The sequence below is a fragment of the Melanaphis sacchari genome, unplaced genomic scaffold (assembly GCF_002803265.2).
Source record: "Melanaphis sacchari strain LSU unplaced genomic scaffold, SCAv2.0 Contig107_pilon_pilon, whole genome shotgun sequence".
Classification (NCBI taxonomy): domain Eukaryota; kingdom Metazoa; phylum Arthropoda; class Insecta; order Hemiptera; family Aphididae; genus Melanaphis; species Melanaphis sacchari.
The window spans coordinates 168,153-191,655 of NW_020270407.1; the positions used below are offsets into that span (position 1 = coordinate 168,153).

At 23.6% G+C, this 23,503-nt stretch overlaps 1 protein-coding gene across 1 annotated transcript in view; it reads left to right on the forward strand.

The window, feature by feature from the left end:
* Positions 1 to 16: 16 nt before the first annotated feature.
* Positions 17 to 23,503, forward strand: part of LOC112603395 (voltage-dependent T-type calcium channel subunit alpha-1G) — a 237,092-nt gene continuing 213,605 nt past the window's right edge. The window contains exons 1-2 of the mRNA XM_025351931.1: positions 17 to 352; positions 9,799 to 10,161. Coding sequence (XP_025207716.1) covers positions 9,824 to 10,161 — 338 coding nt within the window. The 5' untranslated portion in view covers positions 17 to 352; positions 9,799 to 9,823. The remainder of the gene's footprint in view (positions 353 to 9,798; positions 10,162 to 23,503) is intronic.

The following is a 23,503-nucleotide window of genomic DNA, read 5'->3' on the forward strand; positions in this document are numbered from 1 at the left end:
CCCGTACCCTCCCATCGTGTCGTCGACGAACGACGGTTTCGTCGTCTCGCATTCAAATTCTCGTCCTCTTCCCCCGACCACCCGCCGACCGCAATCTCAAACCCGCACATCTCTTCCTCGAGTCGCGGAAATATATACGTAGTATAATACTGTTTTTTTTTTTTTAATTTTAATTTTTTTTTATTTCCGATCGTATATTTTAATCTCGCATAATTATTATTGTACCTAATATCACCGTGTTCGCTTTTGATAATATAATCGTTCACGCTCGTCGCGATATTAACAGTTCGCCGCGTGTTTCTCGTCGATATTGTTCTCGTGAATGGATTACGCGGAGACAACAGCATTTTGAGTGAGTACATTTTCACAATTTAATAGTCGCGCATGCAGTGGTGCAATTCTAAATAATACATAATACAGCGCGATCTTAACGTTGGTAATCTCTTTCGCTGTGTATTCAACGATTCGATTAATCATACGGCTGCAACCATTATTTTTATCAAATATCATATTGAATTCGATGAAATTGAAAACCTTACGGATCAAGCTAATTTTTTATTGTTTTGTTATATTGATCGTTGTGATAAATTGTTTTTTATTTTTTTAAACTTGAAGAGTGAATATTCTTTACTGGATTTTCTCTATGTCATGTTACCAATAAGTTGTATAATATACATAATATTATGCTTATTTTTATGTTCTAAATATTAATTTTTTTATTTTCAGAATTTTCACTAAATACGGTATAATACGTACATGTTATTTTATAGTGGAGAGTAAATAGTAAAAATGCGTCTCATATTTGATACATCATTTAAATTTAATATTACTTCGCAGAGACCATAGTACCGCTAATGAATATAGGTACCAAAAAAAAAAAAAAAAAAAAAAAAAATGTACATCATTAATAATTTAGGTAATCACTAAAGGATGGATAATATTCATAAAATTATTAATTTGTTTTAAAATGTTGTATTCTTAATTTTAACCATTAGAAGTCTTTAAAAATTTTTTATAATTTATAGGCACGTATGTAAATATTGCACTTTCGGAAAATGTAATAAAATATGTATTGCGAAAAACATTTTTTAACATTATTATTTATTTTACTTTTTGCGTTAACACGTCGAGTCACATTTTCTTTGAACTAACAGCACTTGTTGGATATTGTGCTACTATAGCATGGCGTTTTAAAAATAAAAATAATTATACAAAAATGTATGTTCATAAATCAACAGGGATTAATTTATTGTTTCATAAAATCCATTAATTTTTTTTTACTATCTACAGGTACATTCGCAATAATTTTGTTTTTGATATATAAAATACTAAATCCACGATGAACTTCTTAAGATTAAAATAAAAGTTTTGAGGCTTTAGGCTGTCTTGTATAGATGATAAACGAAAATGAATTGTATAATGCTTTTCAAAGTATTTAAATACCTAATATTATGTACAGTAACTCCTTATTGTTTACAAAATAGTGAAATCTAAATAATTTATGAGAGTTATATTTTAATTTTAAACAATGTATTAAAATATGATGTTATACAATTTTAATTTCAAAGGCTTCTATACAAAAATGTGTTGAATTTAACGGCTCATTAAAATTGTATGGATCAATTATTGGCCATAGTTTGATGTTTGAGCTGTTTAAAAAGTGGCTTATTTTTTTTTATAATAAATCTATTAAAGTTTAATGATCTTTTCAAATTTCTACAGGCCGGAATTGGTAGTTAGTATAAAATGTTAAAATACATTATTCTAACTGATAATTTATACCATATTTTTATATTATTAACAAAATGTTAAGCCCCTAGAAATTTTAATATTCTTGCCTTTTGATTTTATAGTAATTATGTTTATTTTAATAATAATAATAAAAAAAAATTAAAGAGTAAAATTAATTATTCTGAACGTATAAGTTGCTAAGTTTTACTTTATTAAGACACTGAAGTATGATCTTATTGTAAACTTGAATTGTGAAATGTTTGGTATATAAATTAAATTTAAAAAAATCAATTTTATAAAAGCATAGAAATATTTTAATCTGATAGATACAAAAAAATATTCTGTTTATATTTTTCTTCCATAATTGTTTCATTTCAAGATAAACATTTACATACGCACATACATAACCATTGTTTAATATTTTGTTTAAAATTTATTGATATAAAATGCTTAAAACTGTATCTTCATTTATTTTTTAATGAGATATTTAACGTGTAATTCGAACGTGTGTGACCAATTCGTCCTCTTTCTCAACAGCATCGGTTTTTTTTAAATATTATAGTTTAACAATGATAATTGTATAATTTTAAAAGAGAACAAATAAATATGAATGTATAATTGTAACTATGAGAAAATAGCAAGATAACAATTGTTTGAATTAGATCACAAAATCCAATACTTTGATAAAATAAATTGTGTTAGTATTTAGTAATCAGAAATAATTGTGCTATAGATGCAGTTTATATTGTACACGTCGGTATAATCTAATAGGAAAAATAGCCTTTTGATGTTGGTAGTGTGTATGATTAGACTAAATTAAAAAAAAACAAATCAATAGCCAAAACATATTAAATTTTTGTACAACTTGATTAGCTAATTATATTTCTAGATTATAAAAAAACTCAGAAAAATAATTTATGTTCGATGCTAATCTACAGTAGGCGTGATCGTACTCGATTTAAATATTTTTTCTATAATTTCTCCTATATTTAACGGAGAATTCATACAATATTTTAGACCGTTGTATAGGTACAAAGACAATTTACATGAAGTTCGGTGTATTCAAAAACTTAAAAAGATTAAAACATTTATCAAAGAAAAAAAATAATAATAATAAGACAATGGATTTATGGTATTTTTAAACTACTGTAAAAAAAAAAGTTAAAGTGAATCTTATATAAAATTTTCAACATAAATTTAAAAAAGTAAAATTGTACAATTTGGATAGAAACCTTTGAGAGATACGGATTTTTTTTTTATGCAATTTTAATGCAATTCTGAAATTTTACTATTCAATTACATCTAACACGTAGTTGTAGAATAAATATCGAAATTTATTGAATTTTTTATTTTATTATCATATGTTTATATATTTATACATGACTATTATAATGTTAAGTGTTTATTGGTTATATTCGTATATTTTTGTTCTGAGTTTTATATCATACGAAAATTATAAATTTACTAAATTCATGTTACTATCATCTAGCATGCATCAAATGCAATTTTGTTTATTATAAATAATATATAATATACAAGAACTCGTTTACCTATATTTTTATTGTTATACTATTAGGTATATTGGTTTATTTTAATGATTTTGACTCCATCCTCTTATTTTAAATTAATTCTTATTCTACGTAGACAAATCATAAAGCAAACATTTTTTTATCTTAATGTATATACTTATTATTGTAAGTAGTTCTCCACTTTTACTGCTATATACCTATCTGTGTACATTGAATATAATATAATATTATGAAATTCTTATTTGAATAGTACAATTTTTGTTAAGAAGTGATTTAAGTAATAAATTAATTAATTATACAAAAAATATATGTGGCGATCGGAAATCATTGTTTTAAAAACAAACGAAATTTATATTCAGTCTGTATAATAAAATAATAATGAATTTCACAGTCAAACTTAAAATATATTCTAGACGTCTTCTAGAATCGAGTTACTGGCTTATTGTAATATTAAACATTGTTATAAAGTATTTCAATTCAAACATTTGAGTCAAATGTTGCATTATTTACAATCCACACTAACCGACCCATAGCGATAATTGTTGAATGGAAATGACAAATATTTTCATTAAACATTAGTTTGAATTTCATCTGTATAATAAATAATATTAATTTAAAATTATGTTTCTAATATCAGTTTTACATTTTCATTTATTATTTTAGTTATATTTAAAATAAAAAATACTTAATAATAATAATAATAATTATATAGTATCAAGACAAATAGCGTTGAAATAATATTATGATTTCTTAGTACAAATTATATACTGAATGTATTTGACACTGGTAGCTATTAATTTCAATTTCTATTAATATAAAAATAACACTCATAAATATTAATGTTTATTTAATTAAAATGTAAAAGCTTTTTACTACTTATTAATACTCATTCGTTAATTGTAATTTAAACTTGAAATATTCTCATTTAAATTATTTTACGGATGTAATCAAAACGTAACTAAAAAAATAAAATACATTTTTCTAGTGTTTAATATTTTCTTTTGTTATGTCATTGTTTTCATTGTTATTATTTTTCTTTTTTATATAGAATGGTATTCCTAAAAAATATTTATCTGTTTGCTTAAAAAAGTACATTTAATATCAGTACTGTAAACATTAAAATTATTTAAAATTTTAAGCAAAAATTACATTATAATAATTGAATGTTTAATAAAAATGTTATTTTACAAATCAATTTGCTGATTGTTATAAGTTATAGAATAGGTTAATGCGATTTATTATAAAATGAGATTTTATTAGTTTTTTGGATTTTAATCACATTATAGAATAATATCAGGAATTATGAAAAATTTAATATTAATTTAAATAATTTATTTATGTTAATTTAATTGAATGAGGGCAATAATAATAGTAACAGGTCAAGTGCTTTATAAAAACGATACACGAGGTACTTATTATTGTCTTGTTGGAAAACTGACTATGTCATCCTTATGTGTCACTTATGTATCACTCTTGACATCTTTTTTTCAGAACTCGAATATAGATCATACGACGATAAGAACACTCGATCACTTGTGAGCTTTATTAAAAATATTTATGTAGAGAAAAATTATTACTTTTAATGTTAAATAATAATAATTTATTGCATACAATAGACTTTATTATCAATATCAGTTTCATGATGTAATCGTTCATCGGATATTCAAGGAGTCAAGTATCACGCGTATATTGTATAAAATAGAAAATTAATAATTCTGTTCAAAATGTTTCAATTTAAATATACCATATAATGTTAATACGACTGTATCACTTTATATATATTATCGTATTAATGGTTTATTCAACACACACATATGTATAATATTAGAATGCATTAGACCATGTTTAGACATTAATGCGTGTTCGATAATCACCAGAATTTCTCATGTTTTCTCGTATTAGTGGTAATGACACATTAAACGAATATATCGTTTGATAGAATTTCAATACTAAATTAATTTAACACGAAATGCAATATTTATTGTTGTAAATTGATAAAAATCCAAAAATTAAGTTCCACGTTCTCTCTCACATATATGGTAATTTATGTTTATAACTATATATTATTTTATTATTCAAATCATTCGATATTATTATATTAAGTAATAATTATTACAAAATGATTCATTCTAACCTATTATTTATTTCATTGAATCTATGGGTCTGAAATGATTTTAAAAATTCGGGATATCTTCAAAGATATTTTTTACAACTTATTATTCTAATTTTACGTCGTATAGTTTAAAGAACTCAAAAAGTGAACAGAGTATCATAAAAAACGCATAAACTTATTTTCTATTTACATAAGTAGTGAGTACTTATTTATTTTTGTGTGGTGTTTATCCAAATTATTTTGACATAGTAGATCGTTGTAGATCACCTAGATATTATAATAATTACTTAATGCGTGACAATTCATAATTATACTCTTTGATAAATCTAAACAATTTATATTATGATTTAATTATGGACCGAGAATAAGTGGTTTATAGCAGATGTGTATTTTCACGTATGTATAGGTAGCATGTAGTTACATCAGTTGAATATTAAGTGATTTGGATTAAGTAAAACAGAGAGTGTCGTTATGTTATCCTATTGAATGGAAACATTAAAATTTAAATAAACAGTTATGTATAGTTTGTGATTTATAATGTAATTAATTTGATTTAATGATCAATGTATATCAGATATTTAGACAAAACCATAATAAATAAACTAAACTCCATTCTCGATTATTTTGTTATTTCAAACAAATGAACTTTGACGTGAATAAGTATAAACCATAAAGGCCAATTTAATATTACACCGATTTGCAAGCGACTCCGTGTAAACGGTAGGACTTTGGCATTCACCAGATAGTTTATATATTGAGTTGTTTAGTATACTTATTATTTGAAAACTTATCCATTAATATGAAAACATTGTTATTACGTCCTCGACAATTATAATATTTCAAGCCGATTTTATCTGTTTATGGCGTTGTCTTTAAACAAAACACGTCATATATTTTCCATTACTTAATCACATTTAGAATTTTCGAAAAGTTTTCAAGTTTTTAAATTCATAATCAACAATTAACAATTCCATTTGATGCTTAATTGGTCAAGAAAGACATCGAAATTTTTTTATTGCTTAAAGATTTTTTATAATATAATTTCATAATAATAAAAAATTATGATTTTTGAAAAAATATGTTTTTGATTTAAATAGGCTAACTATAAAATGTCGGTTGTTTAATTGAATAATTTTTAAATTAATATTAATTTATAATCACGTTTTTTAAAATAACTATAAAGTATAATTCTTTTAAAATTATTTCTCTTGAAGAAACTCCGCCAAAGTCTTATGTATTGGAAATATTTTTAGGTAGGAAATATTAATATATACTGTTATATTTTGTATGTTCTAATGATAACTATGCCAAGAGTACTTGTTATTCAAGTTATGTGCATTATTTACAAAACAACATATACATTTAGTATTGAAAAATTGATACGTTATAATAAGATATTATATTATTAGTTTAGATTTTTATTGGGTAAAAAATATTTTAAAATGTGTACATTTATTTACAATTTCATCGTATAACATATGTATATTATAGCGATGCTATATTAATCACTACAAATAAAATAGTATACTACTGTAGTATTACTATTTATTACTATTATAGGTTACTTACAAACAGTGGTTAAAACCTTATCATATTCCATTAAAAACTAAAATTTAATAAGCTATTACTGGATACATTTCAAGTTATATTTTATTTTATCAAAATATATAAAAATAAAGAAAGGGAGAGTTTGAAGTAATCACTTAATTGTTCGGTAAAGAATGAAGATACGAGTATCTTGTTATTGAGTCACTATAGTTTATTATGTGTTATACTTGAATTTAATGTTAAACTATTGCATACGAAAAACCATTCTGAGACAAGATGAACGATATTACTGAGTTGTTATTCGTTTTATGATATATTTGTATTGATTATATATTGGTTAATTATTTCATTATTTTTCATACGGTAGGTAGGTAAAATTATTTTTTGATGAAAAATGCATAAATTATTTATTACTGTCATTATTTTTTGAGTCAATAACTTCTTACCATAGAACGATATTAATAGGTTCGTAGCATAAATGAACAAAGTATAAAATTTATCTGATAAATGCCATATCGTTAAAATTTAACAGTACACAAAAAGTTTAAAATTCCCACGAAGAATAACAACAAAATAACTATAAAATGTTTATTCCTTATTAAAGTATCTATATAAAAAAATGTGACCATAAATTTTTATAGATTTATTGAGTTTAAAAGAAGCTTATATAAAATTTGTTATAATAATTGAATATTATATACATTTATTATTACAACATATTTCAAAACTTTTTAAAATGTTGATGATTTTTTTTCAATTGAACTTACGTATATTTTAAATTTTTAAATTATTATAAAAAACTTTATATTGCATTTTTAAGGATTTTAACTAAGAATATTTTGTATTCAAATTTATAATTTATAAGAAAAAACTAAAAAAAAAATTAACATTGAAAGTGCTTATAAATAGCTCAAAAAAGTCAATTTATTATTTTAAATATAATTCCATGTACAGAAATAATGATATAAACAAATACAAAACTGGTTCTGAGTAATAATCTTGCTTTCCCAATTATTAAATAAAAATGTTGGAAATTTTTAATTTTAGTTTTCAAAAATACTTTTAAAATTCACTTTATATTAGAAAATATATATAAATGTTTTTTTTTTCTTGAAAATGTTTGTATTTACACACACACACACACACACACACACACATATATATATATATATATATTATATATACAATATACACCCACACTTAAAAATCAAACAGACATATCATTGTAAAATCAATACTTTCATCGGTCAGCGCAGCATCTAAATATGACAGAGTGAATTATAAAAATCTGAAATGATAATAATGAGTAATGGTTTAAAAATTAAACAAAATATAGCTATTATTTTATTTTTTATAGTATTTGATACCTAAATTAAAAAATATTGATTGATAATAATAGTAAAAAACAATTTATTATACTATTATAAATTAGGTTTGTATGCATATGCATGTTGTATTTTAAAAGTATTTAAAAAATCATAAAAACTTACACTAACGAATTTATTACTGCAACATATTGTGTAAGAATCATTTTTTTACAACAATTATTTATCAATTATTAATTTAATTACACGTGATAAGAAGTGACGTATTATTATTATTATTATTATTTTTTTTTTTTGGTTATATGCATAACCAAATAATACGTAATTTATTTCAAAAGCTGAAAACTGCCACGATAAAATAATGATCATGTTATATTTCAAGTTGTCAAGTTAAATCTTAACAAACGTTTGCATAATTTTAATATTTAACAGCATTTAAGTCTTCTTTCATTTTTTCAAACACTCTTTTTTTTTTAATAGCAAATATGTCTATATAATTGTGCTCAAAATAAATATAAATAGATTATTGTTAAGAGTAAGATTTTAATATATTCATATACGAATAATATAGCCGTGTACACCATTTTGAAATTCTTAATTTTTTATGAATTAATACATTATACATTTATATCAGAGTATTGCAAATTCATTATTTTCTGTTTTTTTTTTTTAAATTTATTTATTTTTTATGATACTAGAATCTTAAATTTGCAGGATTAAGGTCTACAATATAGCTTTCTTAGTTTCAGATCAAAAAACAAAATAATTTATTTTTCATTTGTTCATAAACTTTTACAGAACTCTGAACTCTGAATTGGAATTTCAAATAAATCCAATTTTTCAGTTATAAAAATATCGAATGTTTATTATCCTTTGTAATGTGATGGTAAAGTTTTTAGAAAAAAACTTTCTATCCTTAACGTAACCGATTGTCTTTGAGACAATATTATAATTCAATTTATGCTGGACTCTAAAATACATTTGCATGTTTGTTTGTTGTAAAAATAAAGTGCAATGTGCCATTTATTGGAATCTTTCGTTTGTAATATATAAAAAGATCAAGCTAAGTAATTAAATTAGCTTAGAAATGTATACCTTTATTGTTAAATAATAGGTCATTTGAATTTTGAATTGTGTTTTAATCGATTCGTTGGAATATGAAAATACAGTATCAAATTATTCTCGTTGTTCTCTCAGAATTTTCTATTTATAAATTAAAAGATTTTAATTAATTTGGGTGTAGTTAAAATTCGATTTATATGCTAGGTATTATTGAGGTATTAAGATTGCACTGTGAAGCCATGCATGCATTATAAACACGATGTATGAAGTTTAATAAAATTGTTTAAAAGAATGTACAATTAAATAAATGTGATGTGATTTTGTTTTTTATTTATTAAAAAATAAATTTATTGATTATTGAAGAATAAAAAGAAAAATTTACTTCCAATTTCTTTTGAATATTATTTACTGTATATTCTATAAATATTATACAACGAACCTCTCACATGAAATTTCTAAAAATAATAAAGTAAATATTTTTTTCTTTCAGGTACTTCTATTGAAATATATATGCGATGAGGCGTTCAACAGCCGGTGGTGTGGAGGAATGTGTTTACCGACGAACTAGTTGCAACCATGGTTTGTTGGCCAGAAGCAGCTCGGACTCGGATTTGGCCGTAGTAACGACGGGATATCCTGGCAGCCTGGACGTCGAGGCTTACGAGGATGAGGAAGAGGAAGAAGAGGACAGTGAGGACTCCGAAGACGATAGGGATGACGACGATGACTGTTTGGGAGCGGAACACAATCAGCAAGAAGAGCTACCGTATCCAGGATTCGTTTCCATATCGATGAAATACCTGGATCAGAAGTCTAGGCCCCGAAATTGGTGTTTGGCCATGATCACTAACCCATATCCTTTTTTTTGCTCAAGGTTATTGTAGTTATTTAAAAGTTATAAATATTACCAAACGTTTACATTACAAATAGTAACTGTATAAAATAAAATAATATAACAACAATAACACTCAATATAATTATTATTGTTTTAATTTTTATAATATATATTTCAAAAGTAGTGTCTATGAATATTTAACTAATATTAATTAGTAGGTAAACTTTTAGACGTTATATTAAAGACACTATATTATTACAAAAGTAATGAAATGTTCTTCAAATAGCATAAGCACGAAAGTAATAAAGTTTTATTTTTTTTTTTCTACAAACTAATAAGATATTGTTATTACTATTGCTATTTTATGTTAAACATTAATGGTTTCTTCGGGATATTATCTAATCTTTTTCAATTTATTTTATTCTATATTTTAAGTTGTAGAAGAACCGAGTAATAAGGATACCATCGTTTAAAAGTAAAGATACTCAAATCGATAAACATGTATACTATATATGTGTTCCTACTTATATTAAATTATACAATAATAAGTTTAGAAGTAGGTACAATATAGCATTAAATACAACTAAATCTGTCAGAAACAACCTAAGATCGTTTTTTCCGAAGATGATTTACTTTTCCTCTAAAGTTAATGTTAGTCAGATTATCGCTGAGTTATCTAAAAATATGTTTAACTATTAAAATTTTAAATACCAATATTTTGTGATTTGGGTTTAGACAGCAAGATTAATAGTCACAATAATGTAGATCTAATTTGCTTATAACTTATACAAATAACGTTTAATACTCTTAATATAATACATTCGTATTTATAATAAAGTATAATTGCATAATGTAACTAATGAATAACATTATTTTGGTTTTTGGTTTTAATATTATACCAATAATTATAATGTAATAGTTTTATAAGTTTGTTTAACTATTAAAATGAAAATGTATGATATAAATATTTAATTATTTTCAGTTTTCATCTAAAAGGTATGTACATCCATGAATTATATAGCTCAACATTAAGCCATTAAGTATATAAATGAATGATCTATATATTTAATTGAAATATGATCAATAATTCAAAGAATTTTTTCATTCTGAAAATGGAGTATGAAACACTTACATTATAATAATAAATTGTTTTTAAGACTTTTGGAATTATTGTTTGTAATACATATATTCATATATATATATATTTATATGAGAATAATATGTATGCACCATAAACGAAAACAATAATGAATATTTTAATATATTAGGGTCGTTATTTTATTTTGTTATTTTCAATTAAAAAACTATTTCAATACGGAATATATACAGCAGTCACATAGGGTGGCTATACGAACTGTTATTTGAATTATAGCTAGCATGTAATTAAACAAACCGTTAGGGGAGCACTAAATCCTGCAGAATTTTACGTTTATTTTACAATTCATGAATATGTATATTTGTAATACGTATTGGTGTATACAAAAGTATAATTGGTCATAACCAATAAATAGTTGAATATTCCAATAACTGTCTTGTTAGGAAAAAATGATCACTGAAAAACATAATCAAAATTATCTAACTATTCCTATTAAAAAAAAAGAGTATATTATGCCTAAATAAAAGCTAAAACTATTATTTTATAATAATAACAACAAGAATATGATAACATGACAAGTTCAAATAAAAAAGTTTAATTTCATATATTTTTCTTGGACTGACTGGACATAGTCCACCGTATTTATAAATTTAAATATATTATAGTAAGTAAGACTAAGACATTAAATTAAAAAAAAACTATTAATATTTTAAGATGCTTTTATAGTATTATACAGTTCATTTTTAGAGCATTATTTTTTTTATTTATTAAAAGTTACAGAAAAACATTTTTTGATTGAATTAATTTTTTAACGTTCGTTATCTGTTTATATTTCCAAGTTCTTGACCTATAAACCATTTATATCTATAAACTTTAAATTATATTTTATAAATATCAGTATACTATGAATATTTATAATTTTATGATAATTTTAAAATATATATAACTATAAATGGTTATATTATTATGAAACTTTATTAAATAATACATATAGCATATTAATATGTTTAGGGATATAATAAGTAGCTTATTTATTTTTTATTTTTTAAAAAAATACAAGATTTGCAAGCCATACACACGATATGAATAATGTTAGTAAAGAATGCAATAAAATACCTCACTGAAGACATTTCCTGTGTATAGTTATTACAAAACGCAGTTGATGTATAATATCAAATGAAAAGATTTAGGTACCGTTTTTACATAGTGTCACAAATGCCATTTACTAGGTACCTACACTATTTTTTTTGATGAAACGGTTTTTATTTTGTGAATCTAATGTTTGACCTTTAGAATTTGAATTCATAAATAAAAATTTTACTATTTTCCTTCAGAGGTCTAGTTTAACATATAAATAAAAAAATCAATCCAAATCAAGATATCATAATATGACATTGATAAAATAATTAAAAATCATATTTAAATAAAAACCAATGATATATCATTTTTAAAATAAAAGTTTAAAGGTGTATGTTATTAAAAAAAAGAAAAAAATGAAATACATTTAAATAATGTAGTTTTATATCTAGGAGTAATAAGCATATATTTTTATATTAGAAGTTTAAGTTATACAGTTAAATAGATTTAAAAAACATAATATCGAATCGCCATATTATTATAATTATATTAATATTCTGAAAATTATTAAATTGTATTGAAATTTTGAGTTACCTCAAAAATATTTAATTACTTTGGATATACGTTATAAAGCACGCAATTAAATTTTCATTAAACTATTAGACTATGTCGTGTTATACATAGAATATTATTTTAAATAAATATAATATATCTCGTAATACTTAAACGTTTCTAATTATTTTACAGTATATACTTATAATGTATATAAGTACACCACTAATTTGTTTATAATCTCGTGTAATAAAAAAAAAAAAACTGATGAAAATTCTCCAGCAAGGATTTATGTAAATAAAAGTTTCAAAAAAATTTGATTTATTAAAACGATTTGATTTTATAAAAAATATTACTGGTGTAAAGAGTATCCTTATAAAAATAAATAACTAAAATAAAGTACACAACTTTTTACACATTTTCACGTAGTTTTCGTCGATTTTTTTATATACTGTAACTGTTTTATATTGTGTTTTAGATATTACTCATAATAATTGAGTGCTGAAAATGTTTATTGTTTTTTTTTTTTTTTTTTTTGTTGAGGCTTTTGTCATATATATTAACTGATATTTTCAACATTAACTATTAGATCATAATGTAATAAATTATATAGATTATAAAACTACAAAAGTGTGAGAGTTTTTACATTAAAGTAATAAAGTACATATATTTTAATTGCACGTTTATCTGCAAAATCAGTTAAAAAAAAAGCATAAAATGATAGCCAAATGAATGGTTAGTTTTAATTGAATCACAGATATTTGAATGACGGATATTACGACTAAATTACCAATATTATGCGCCGAGTTTTGCGGCGTTTTTAACAGTGGAGAACTTTACGTACTACGCCATCGCATGTATCCTATTCTCTGAACATTTGAAATAGCATTCGGCTTTATTTTTGCGTCTAATACTGAAATCACGGAAGTCAGCTGAATCATGTTTGATATCAAATAAAGGACTGATAATAGGAACAAACACGATTGCATTCAATATCTGTACATGTTACTCTTGGTTGGATGATTAAATCTCGAACTTGTCTGCATTTGATCACTGAGTAATTAATTAGTAAAATACAAAAACTGACGGATTTCTAGTGAAATACCAGTATATACAGTTCTCTTTTTTAGCAGGAGTGTGGTTTGGGGCATTTCCTAATAATAATTAATGATACTTGATATTTGGCAACGCTGCAATGGAATAAATATAGAGAGTAGATATATTTACATGTTCCAATTCGCAACAGCAATTTACCTTGATTTTCCGAAATAACCCTAGCGAATTCCCTCATCATTCCTTATTTACACCAAATTAATTATCGTCACTATGTATAAGTTAATTTTTACATTTAACTATGAAGTATAAATGATGAAATATTTGTATACAATCTTAATCAAATGTTGCTTGTTAATAAGTAAATAGTATTTAAATCCATTTTTATTTGTTTTTTACTTGTCCAATGGTATTCTGTAATATTGAATCAGTTATTAATTATTATTCGAACATTTGTTCACATAGCATTTATATAATACCAAGTATTTTCACGAAAAAAAAAAACTAAATTTGATCGTATCATGCAGTGGTAATTTTGAAAGGAATGATGTGGCTATCGTCTCCAACCGTTGGGAGAGAGTATTAAAACCTTTCAATTTTTAAATAATCAAAAATGATAATAGTATATACCATCCATTAACAGTAAATAATAAATATTAAAAAAATTTAAAATTTTCTATTTTACAACAGTTATAACATTTATAATCCTCGAGTTCATTGATAATTTTTTCGATAAAATAAAAAATAAATAAAATAAATGTTACATATATTATGCTCGTGCCACATAAGGTTATAAATAATTTATTAAATTTATATTCATTAATAATGTTATTATTGTTAAAACTAATCATTAATCACAAAAAAAAATAAATAAAAATATGATAATTATGTGACGTAAATCTATTATAATTAAATAATTTACTATTTAACTACTACCAAAGATCATTTTTACTAGGATATATGTTAAATAAAAATGCCTAAATAATAAAGGTTAAAAAAAAGTTGGCCTATGCTCATTAAAATGTCAAGTGTAAATATACGAGTGTTGTGTATATTATTACGACTCTCTAGGTTACGATTACATTCATGTAATATAATTGTTGACCTTTTTTTCACGTACAAAATGCAACATTTATTGACATTTCAAGTATATATGCCATTTTGAAGATAAAATTTAATTATGTTATTTATTTTGGACTCAAAACCATTTGTTTGCTACTCCAACGGAGTTAAATTATGACAATTTCTTGTCATATTATATGAAAATGGGTTTTTAAAAGTTCATATAATAGAACATCTAATTTGTACGTATAGGCCTGGTGAATGCATAACGTCATGTCGGTGTATATATTTTATATCTATCTGCGATCCACAATTTACAGCATTAGTATTTGTAGTATTTAAGTAAAAATACATATAAATCAATCTATTTTATAATTTAGACTAAAATAAATAAACATTATTTGAGTATTGTTAGCTATTACTTAAACTACTAATTGTCTGATTAGCGAATCCGTACTAGATTGTTAAAATGAAAAAAAACTCAAAAAAAAAAAAAAACCTAATGTAAATTTCAAATGCATTTTTATTTCTATTTTCTACATGAATAAACAAATAGGTACCTACGTATATCACATTTGATTTTATGTCGAATGCGTATGCATTTCGTATATGGATATAAAAATCTATATGCAAAATTTTTTGTAAGGGGATTCCAGGAATCTTTACTGCATGTTTATAAATTTATTATATATGTATGTAAATATCGTGTAAGTAATACTATGGAATATTTGAGTGAGTACGAGGAATTATTATTTTAACAATCTAAAATACGTATATTGGTGCGCTCGATAGAGTATTTCCTAACTTGATATTTTATTTTTTTTTTTACATTTTTAATAGTTTTTAATTTAGTCTTTGTATACATTGTATTTGGGATCGAGTTAAAAATAATCGGTATTAAAATCTTCAACCTTGTTCGGGTTATGTATAATAGGTCTCTTTTGTTTTGGGAGGTGAATGAGAGTACGCTTAAAAGTTATCGAAAGCTTTTCATAATATTAATGAATTTGCTTATTATATTTGGTAAAATATTAAATAAGAGCCTATTATTCGAATATTGTTTATATTTTTATCGCTAACCGTGCATATAATAATAAATAAAATTTATATTATTTTTGTTATTATTATAATGACTAAATCATGCGCTGTCTAATTTTTTAACTTCAATGTCGGAATTAAAACTCAAAAAACAATGAAAGCGACTCCGATCGTGGATTTTTAACCATTAGTTAACTCTTTTTTGTTTACTCTAGTGTTTATTTATGTTACGATTCGATGCACATTAAAATACGAAGATTTAAAGAGCGTTTGAAAATTAGTGCATGCAAATTATTAAAAATTATTAAAGGAATAATTAAATTAATTATTTCCTAGTTAGTATGAAAGAGATTAATTCAAAGACTGTATACTATAATTGTCCGAACATTCAAATTATAGCTAAAATGTTATTATGACCTTATTCGTTTTTAGATTAAAAATAGTAAATAATTGAGTTAATATTATATATAATTAATTGTATTTATAAGAATACACTTGAATCCAATAATTAATATATATATATATATTAATTGGTTTAGCTTATTGTATATATTATGATCTTAAATATATTATTATTCGAGATATGTATAAATATTATGATGATTGAAGTTTTATGCTGTAAAATATTATAATAAGTTATTTAAATTTGGTCATTCAATGATAATCTATTTGAATATTATACAATGCGATTTTCGTATAATTGTACAAGGGTATAATATGTTGTATTAGCTTTTAAATTGAAATGTATACATTAACTGTAAAATTATACACTGAATAGCTCGACCTCGGAAAACAGTGATATTTCCAAATTACCGAGTAATGTTTTTTTATCTTTATCTGTGCGATTTTGTGTGGTATAGATATTCATTGTAATATTAAATATTTTCAAAATAGTTTTCATCAGCGCTATTGTCTTTAGGTATTTTATACAAAAGAAAATGAATGGCCCTAGTACGTAGAATTTTGTGGTTCATTTACAACTCTGTACTTACCTGACCTAATTCATTTATTTTAGCGGGGCTTTTCAAAAGACCAAATTATTCATATTTGGCGGCCAACCTTATTATTTTACATACCAACAGGCGTCGCTAATTTAAGGTTAATCGAGTAAGAAATTGAAATAATGTGTTCGTATCTATATATATATATATATAAAGTGTACTGTGCAGTAACTGTGTTTATTGCTTCAATCTGTGACCTTTTTCAACTTTATTCTCACAAGTCATCAGGTTTCATTTGAATACATCTTGAAAAATACAATAACAGAAGTTTTATTAAACACTATAACCAGTGAACTTAAAATATTTTATTTTAGTATTTTTTATTTAAATTGAAATTACTCGAGTTTCATTAATAATGATAAACAAATGTGTATCATAATTTTAATTTAAAATAACTTATTTTCAATTGAATTCGAGAATGAATTATATGGCTTGTACACAATTTAAGTAAAATAATACATAAAAAAAAATATATTTTTAAACTCGCGTTTACGGCTAACTATCTATTGAGTGATAAAAATGTTCTCATTAGCCCAATGTCGTAAATTGTTCATTGAACTGGAATATTTTAAATCTCGCTTATTTGAGCGTATCATTATGATATCTAATAACAAACTATTTAATAATTTCGTTGATTTTTAATTATATTTAAAACATATACCAGAAATCTGCTGTAAGATGAAAAATATATAATAATATTCAAATATTTTTGTAAGACCATTTGCTGAAAAACATCGATATTTTTCATTGAATTAATATATTGATTATTATGATAGTGACTTTCATATTTATACAGAACCATTTTTTTTTTTCAATTAAATTGATGAATATCTATAAAAAATATTTCCTTACCTATAATATGTATACTTACCAAAATGTTGTTTATTTTTTTTTCAGTCGTTATATGGGATTATCTTTAATCTGAAACAGAGTATTTTTCTAAAAAGGTTGATTTATATGCATATCGAATATTACACTTACGAAAAGTCAATTTTCTTACAAATGTTAAAGTTTATAACATATACGCTCAGTTTTATACCGAAATAATATTTTCCAATGTCACTAAACAACAATTGTTGGTACAATGGTGCCATATACTTTACAATGTATATGTTCGTAAAAATGAATCGTTTGTTTGATATTCGATAAAAAAAAATAATAATAATATAAAACATCGATAAGAAAAAAAGACGAAAACCAGTGAATATTTTGAAAATAATTGTATTATATTATACATAACAGTGTTACAATATAACGTCGAAACAATTCCACTACGATTGAGACATAACATTCAAATTTATTTAAAACGCTTGCGGATAATTGGTAAAATACCTTCGTGTAAATAAAACAAAAATCTCCCCGTATTTGAAATTTTTAGGCTACAAAGTTATAGATATTTTCATTCCTTAATCCTTTAAAATGTTTTTTTGTTCTATTCCGCTCACAATTTGTACGGTAGTTGACTGGTTGACCTCAGCTTATTATAATACTAACGCGTAATCCCAATAACAACAGGCAACATTCGGTCTGTATTTATTTATAGTATTATTATTGTTATTATCATCATCACTGGTATTATTGCAGTAGATTTGAAACCGTGTCCGTATCCCGTCCATACCATACCCAGTTAATATCCTCTCTCTCCTAAAATTAAAAAAAAAAGTTTTCTTATAATAATTAATAAAAATTATATTTATAAACATAAATTCAAAGTAATCGGCAAAATAGACGGTTAAACTTTTGTTGTTTTTCTCTTATAACTGCGGAAATACGCTTTCGATTCTCGTGACTTGACCCTACACGAACCATAATGTTGAAAGATATATTTGAATGCTATTACCACGTACTAAATAAAGCAACGTACTAATCTAAATATTTAAAAACTAAAAATTGTTGAAGCCGTATGTATTTATCATTTATCGATATTCAGGTGGTTGAAGACTTAGAACGTATTTCCTGATATCATCACTTATAAATATGCGCATCGTTTTTGTCGTAACGTAGTTATCACAAGTAACTATTAACTATCCAATTTCCAGAATAACTACGTAAGAAAAATTACTGTAATATATTATGAACCTTTATATTAATATGTAAATAGCATCCATGTATAATACATTATCTGTTGTCTAAAATTCCTAATTATTTATAACACCGCACTTTTGAAGTATTATTAATTATTGCTACATTTTGAGTATTAGGTACTTCATTTGTTCTAAAATTAATGAATATTCAAATATATTCAGGTATACAGAGTATATAATATATTATATTTCATCGAATAACATTATTTATTTTAAAACTTATTTATGATTTTAAAAATATTTTTTTTACGTAATCTCCAATCGTAAATACATTTTTTTTTTTTTTAACATTATAGTTTTTAATCCTTGTTTTAATTTTTTAAGTTCTTTAATTGTTTAAATGATAATATACATTTTTAATTCGATATACTTAAGTAGAATATTTTTCATAGTATTTCGGTACACTAAAATCGAAATTTAGACGAGTAGTTTATGAATTATAAGAATTTAAAGTTTAGGTGATCGGAGTGGAGTGTTACGTAAATACCCTGTAAAATGTAAAATGTCGGTCTACTACTTAACTCACCTGTGCTTTGCATACTTATAATTCATAACTCTTCTAAATTTCGATTTTTATGTGTATCAAAATATTCTAAAAAAATATTTTATTTGTAGATATTAAATTAAAATTATATGTTGTCATTCAAACAAGTAAAAACTTAAAAATTCAAACAATAAAAAAAATATTTTTTTATTTAAACTAGAAATTATGTAAAACAAATATTTTAAAAAACGATAGTGGATTTTAAAATAACGAGTATTTTTTGATAAAAGAATCTCATAATATATAATATATTTACATAACACAAGTTGTTGATAAATTAGATACATGTATAATACTTAAATAAAATATATCTAAAATTGTAATCAATAGAACGGAGAATTTGATTTTAAGGAAGCATACATTTTTAAAACATTATCCCAATAAATGCAAAATGTTTAACTTAATTTTATTTTAAAGAGTAATTTTTTTCAAATAGAAATAAAAAAAAATATATTAAAATCGCAACATACTACTATTTGATCACACTTTGAAGAACATTTTTTAGTAATATTAAATGATTTACTCATTATAATACATAATATATTATGTAGGGATGTGCGTTTTATTATACACTTATACTATGCTATAAAACTATATCATATAAGGTTACTTTATCAAAGTATTAAACATATGGTATAAAATTATTTCATACAGTTAGAATAAAAAAAAATTTAAAGCGCAACTTTTAGTTATTATTGTTGAATATAAAATTATTATTATTCATTTATTATAATTTGACATTTATTATTGTAACATTTTGTTTGTTTTACCGTCGCATATTTATTCTAAAAATATCTATAGCTGTGTAATTTTAACCTTATCGACTTAAACAAACTTTATATTGTTGTGGGCGTTATTTTGTTCATTAGGTATATGAACACATGACACATAATAAAATCGGTAACACACGACTAAATATTCATTTGGTGAATATGATCTAAAATAACTCTTGTATTGTGTGTTATTTCTGATCCTTGAACCATTTTTTTTTTCTTTATTACTCCATTTTGCATGATTCATATTTCATGATTAACAGCGCTTTTATAGCCCGTGTTCAATTTCCGATAATTTAAGGTGCTGCAAGATTCTATACGGTTTAATACTAGTTTAATACCACTATAATACGGTATTATAAAAAAAAAAAAAAATAAATAAATAAATAAAATACCGTATTTTAACATCTCTAAAATATTATGTGAGCTGGTGCGTCGTTCGGTAATATTTCTAACGCAATGTTAATAGAATTTGTTAGATTAAGGATGATGTGCGTGCGTAGGATTAATCAGAGGTTAATTACTGTTTGAAAATGTAGCACACAGGTATACCTGTTGAAGTCCCGACATTCACACTTTACCCACATACAATCGATACTCAGGCTTCGTGGCGCAAACTCCTATCCGCTAGAACAAAACTCATCATCGTTTCATTAAAATATTTATTTTTATGTTCAACTGGTATTACATATTTATTTTTTTTTTTTATATAATAAATGAAATGGTTTGACAGTATTTAATAATCTGAGAAAAAATATATAATTTTATGGGTATTTATTGAAACATCTACCATGTTAAATAATATGTATAAATCATTAAATAGGTATGTATCTAAATATTTAAAATTTTTAAAATACTTTAATGGTTTAAATTCATGTTATATCATAATTGTATAGATAATTATTCATTGTGTTTTATTAAATTTTGATTAAATTATTCAAATTTTGTTAAATATATTATTATAATTAGTTAAATATTTCAGTGGTATTTATAAATTATCATTATTAAGTTGAATATTTGAGTATTTATGTAACATATTTAAATTTATTAAAACCCGACTATGACATTTAGAAAAAAAATAATACTTTTTTCGTAAGTGAAATAAATCAAAATTAAATCTAAATGTAAATAACTTTTTACATGTTAACTCGTAACACTCCATTTAATGTTATTTATTAATTAATACGTTTCAAACGTATTTTTTTGAAAAATATTTTATTTTTAAGTTAACATAATTAAATTAATTGCATCAATATTTAAGTGACGAGATAATTTCATATTGTATAACAATTTATGAGTTTTTTTTTATTATTGTTTATTAATAAATGAATAATTACAATCTACCTAGAACTAAGTAGTATGACTAATTTAGATTATGTAAAAAATGAGGGGAGTAATTGGGATAGCACTTAATAGCGTGTAAACCAAAAATTAAATTTTTAAAAACAAAAATAAAATAAAATTATGGTTTTCAGTACGTTTCCACCTATGAAATTTAAATCAAACACAAAGTATATTGCATAAAAAAATTATAATTTTGATTACAAATCTATGTTATCGGTGGAGAAAAAATAACAAAGAATTTAGTCTGTTGTGTTCAATTATTTCTACCACAAGTTTTATTACAGGAGCCACACGTTCCGAATACATAATAAACGTCTAAAATTCAATTACCAAGTGAGCAACAAAAACTACATCACACGTTTATTATAAGTTATATCTAAGTTTTCTTTATTTTTTCAATAACTGTCCAAAACTCTTGTCTTAAAATTAACCTCCCTCGTTGTTTGTTTTCATGCAATTCGTAACTTTTCTAACGTATACATATACATATTATATAGAAATACACTCGATGGTACATATGCAGTCTTGCACATATACACAAAACATAAATTACATTTTGTATATTTATTATATACACATGTGTGATAGAAAGCAACGTCTGAGGTAATGATATTTGATCGAGAAGAACTTTTGTGCAGTATGTCATGTAGTTTTATATATTATAGATACTAAATAATTCGGAATTGAATCAAAACGTTTTTCAAAAAAAAAAAAATAAATAAATAAAACCCACTATTTGATCAACGATCAGAATAAAATACAATTTTATGCGTATAAAGAGCAAAGCGATAAGTCGTTTTGTTTTTTATTTCTAAAAGTTTTTCGTATTGTTTTTAGTCAATACAATATTGTTTTTACAATACATTTGTGATTTTTTTTCTGTTATACATTGAATCAAAATCGTTAAATATTAAATATGATGTACAACAAATGTCGAGTAAGAAAGACCATACATCACAATGGACAGGCTAACAGTAATTTATTTTTATTATGTTAACATTTTTTGTTACGCATACAATATGTATATAGTTTCACGAAGAAAAATTCGATGAATTTATAAAATATAAATCCAAGTTTCAAACGTCAAAAACTTACTATAAAAATGTGTTCACTGGCTCTACCAAATTCAATAGTAAATAATATTATATTTTATATGGCCATTTTATTTAATTAGTAGCAGAAATTGGAAATAACGCAGTTTATAATTTTTAATACCAAATACTAAATATGATTATTGGAATAGCTAAAAAAACTAGTTTACCCGTAAAATCAGTATGTTTTACAATAAACGCACTGTAATGAGTTTTGTATATATAAAAAAAATACTTCAAATTAAATTTCAATCCAATAAAATAATAATGGTTTTATATGAGTCTAAAAAAAATATTGCGTATTTATCTCTGCATATACCTGTCAACAGTCTCGTGCCCGTAAATCGTTATATATGACATGAGTTTGGCATTTTATAATCGTAAGAGTTTAATAACCTTTTTTTTTTTGTTCTTCAAAGACAAAAATTTACCCTTGGCCAGACAACATATTAAACAAAAGAGATGATTTATCATGTTATTATATAGCTAGGGCACTTTCATAATACCGTAGAAAAGAAAGACGGGGTATTTTATTTGTTTTTATTATTTTATGTCGATGATGAAATCAAATTGGAAATTGAAATTTAACCAGAATACAATTTTCTTAGAGACGATTGGTCCTTTGTAGAAACAATCACACAGTTT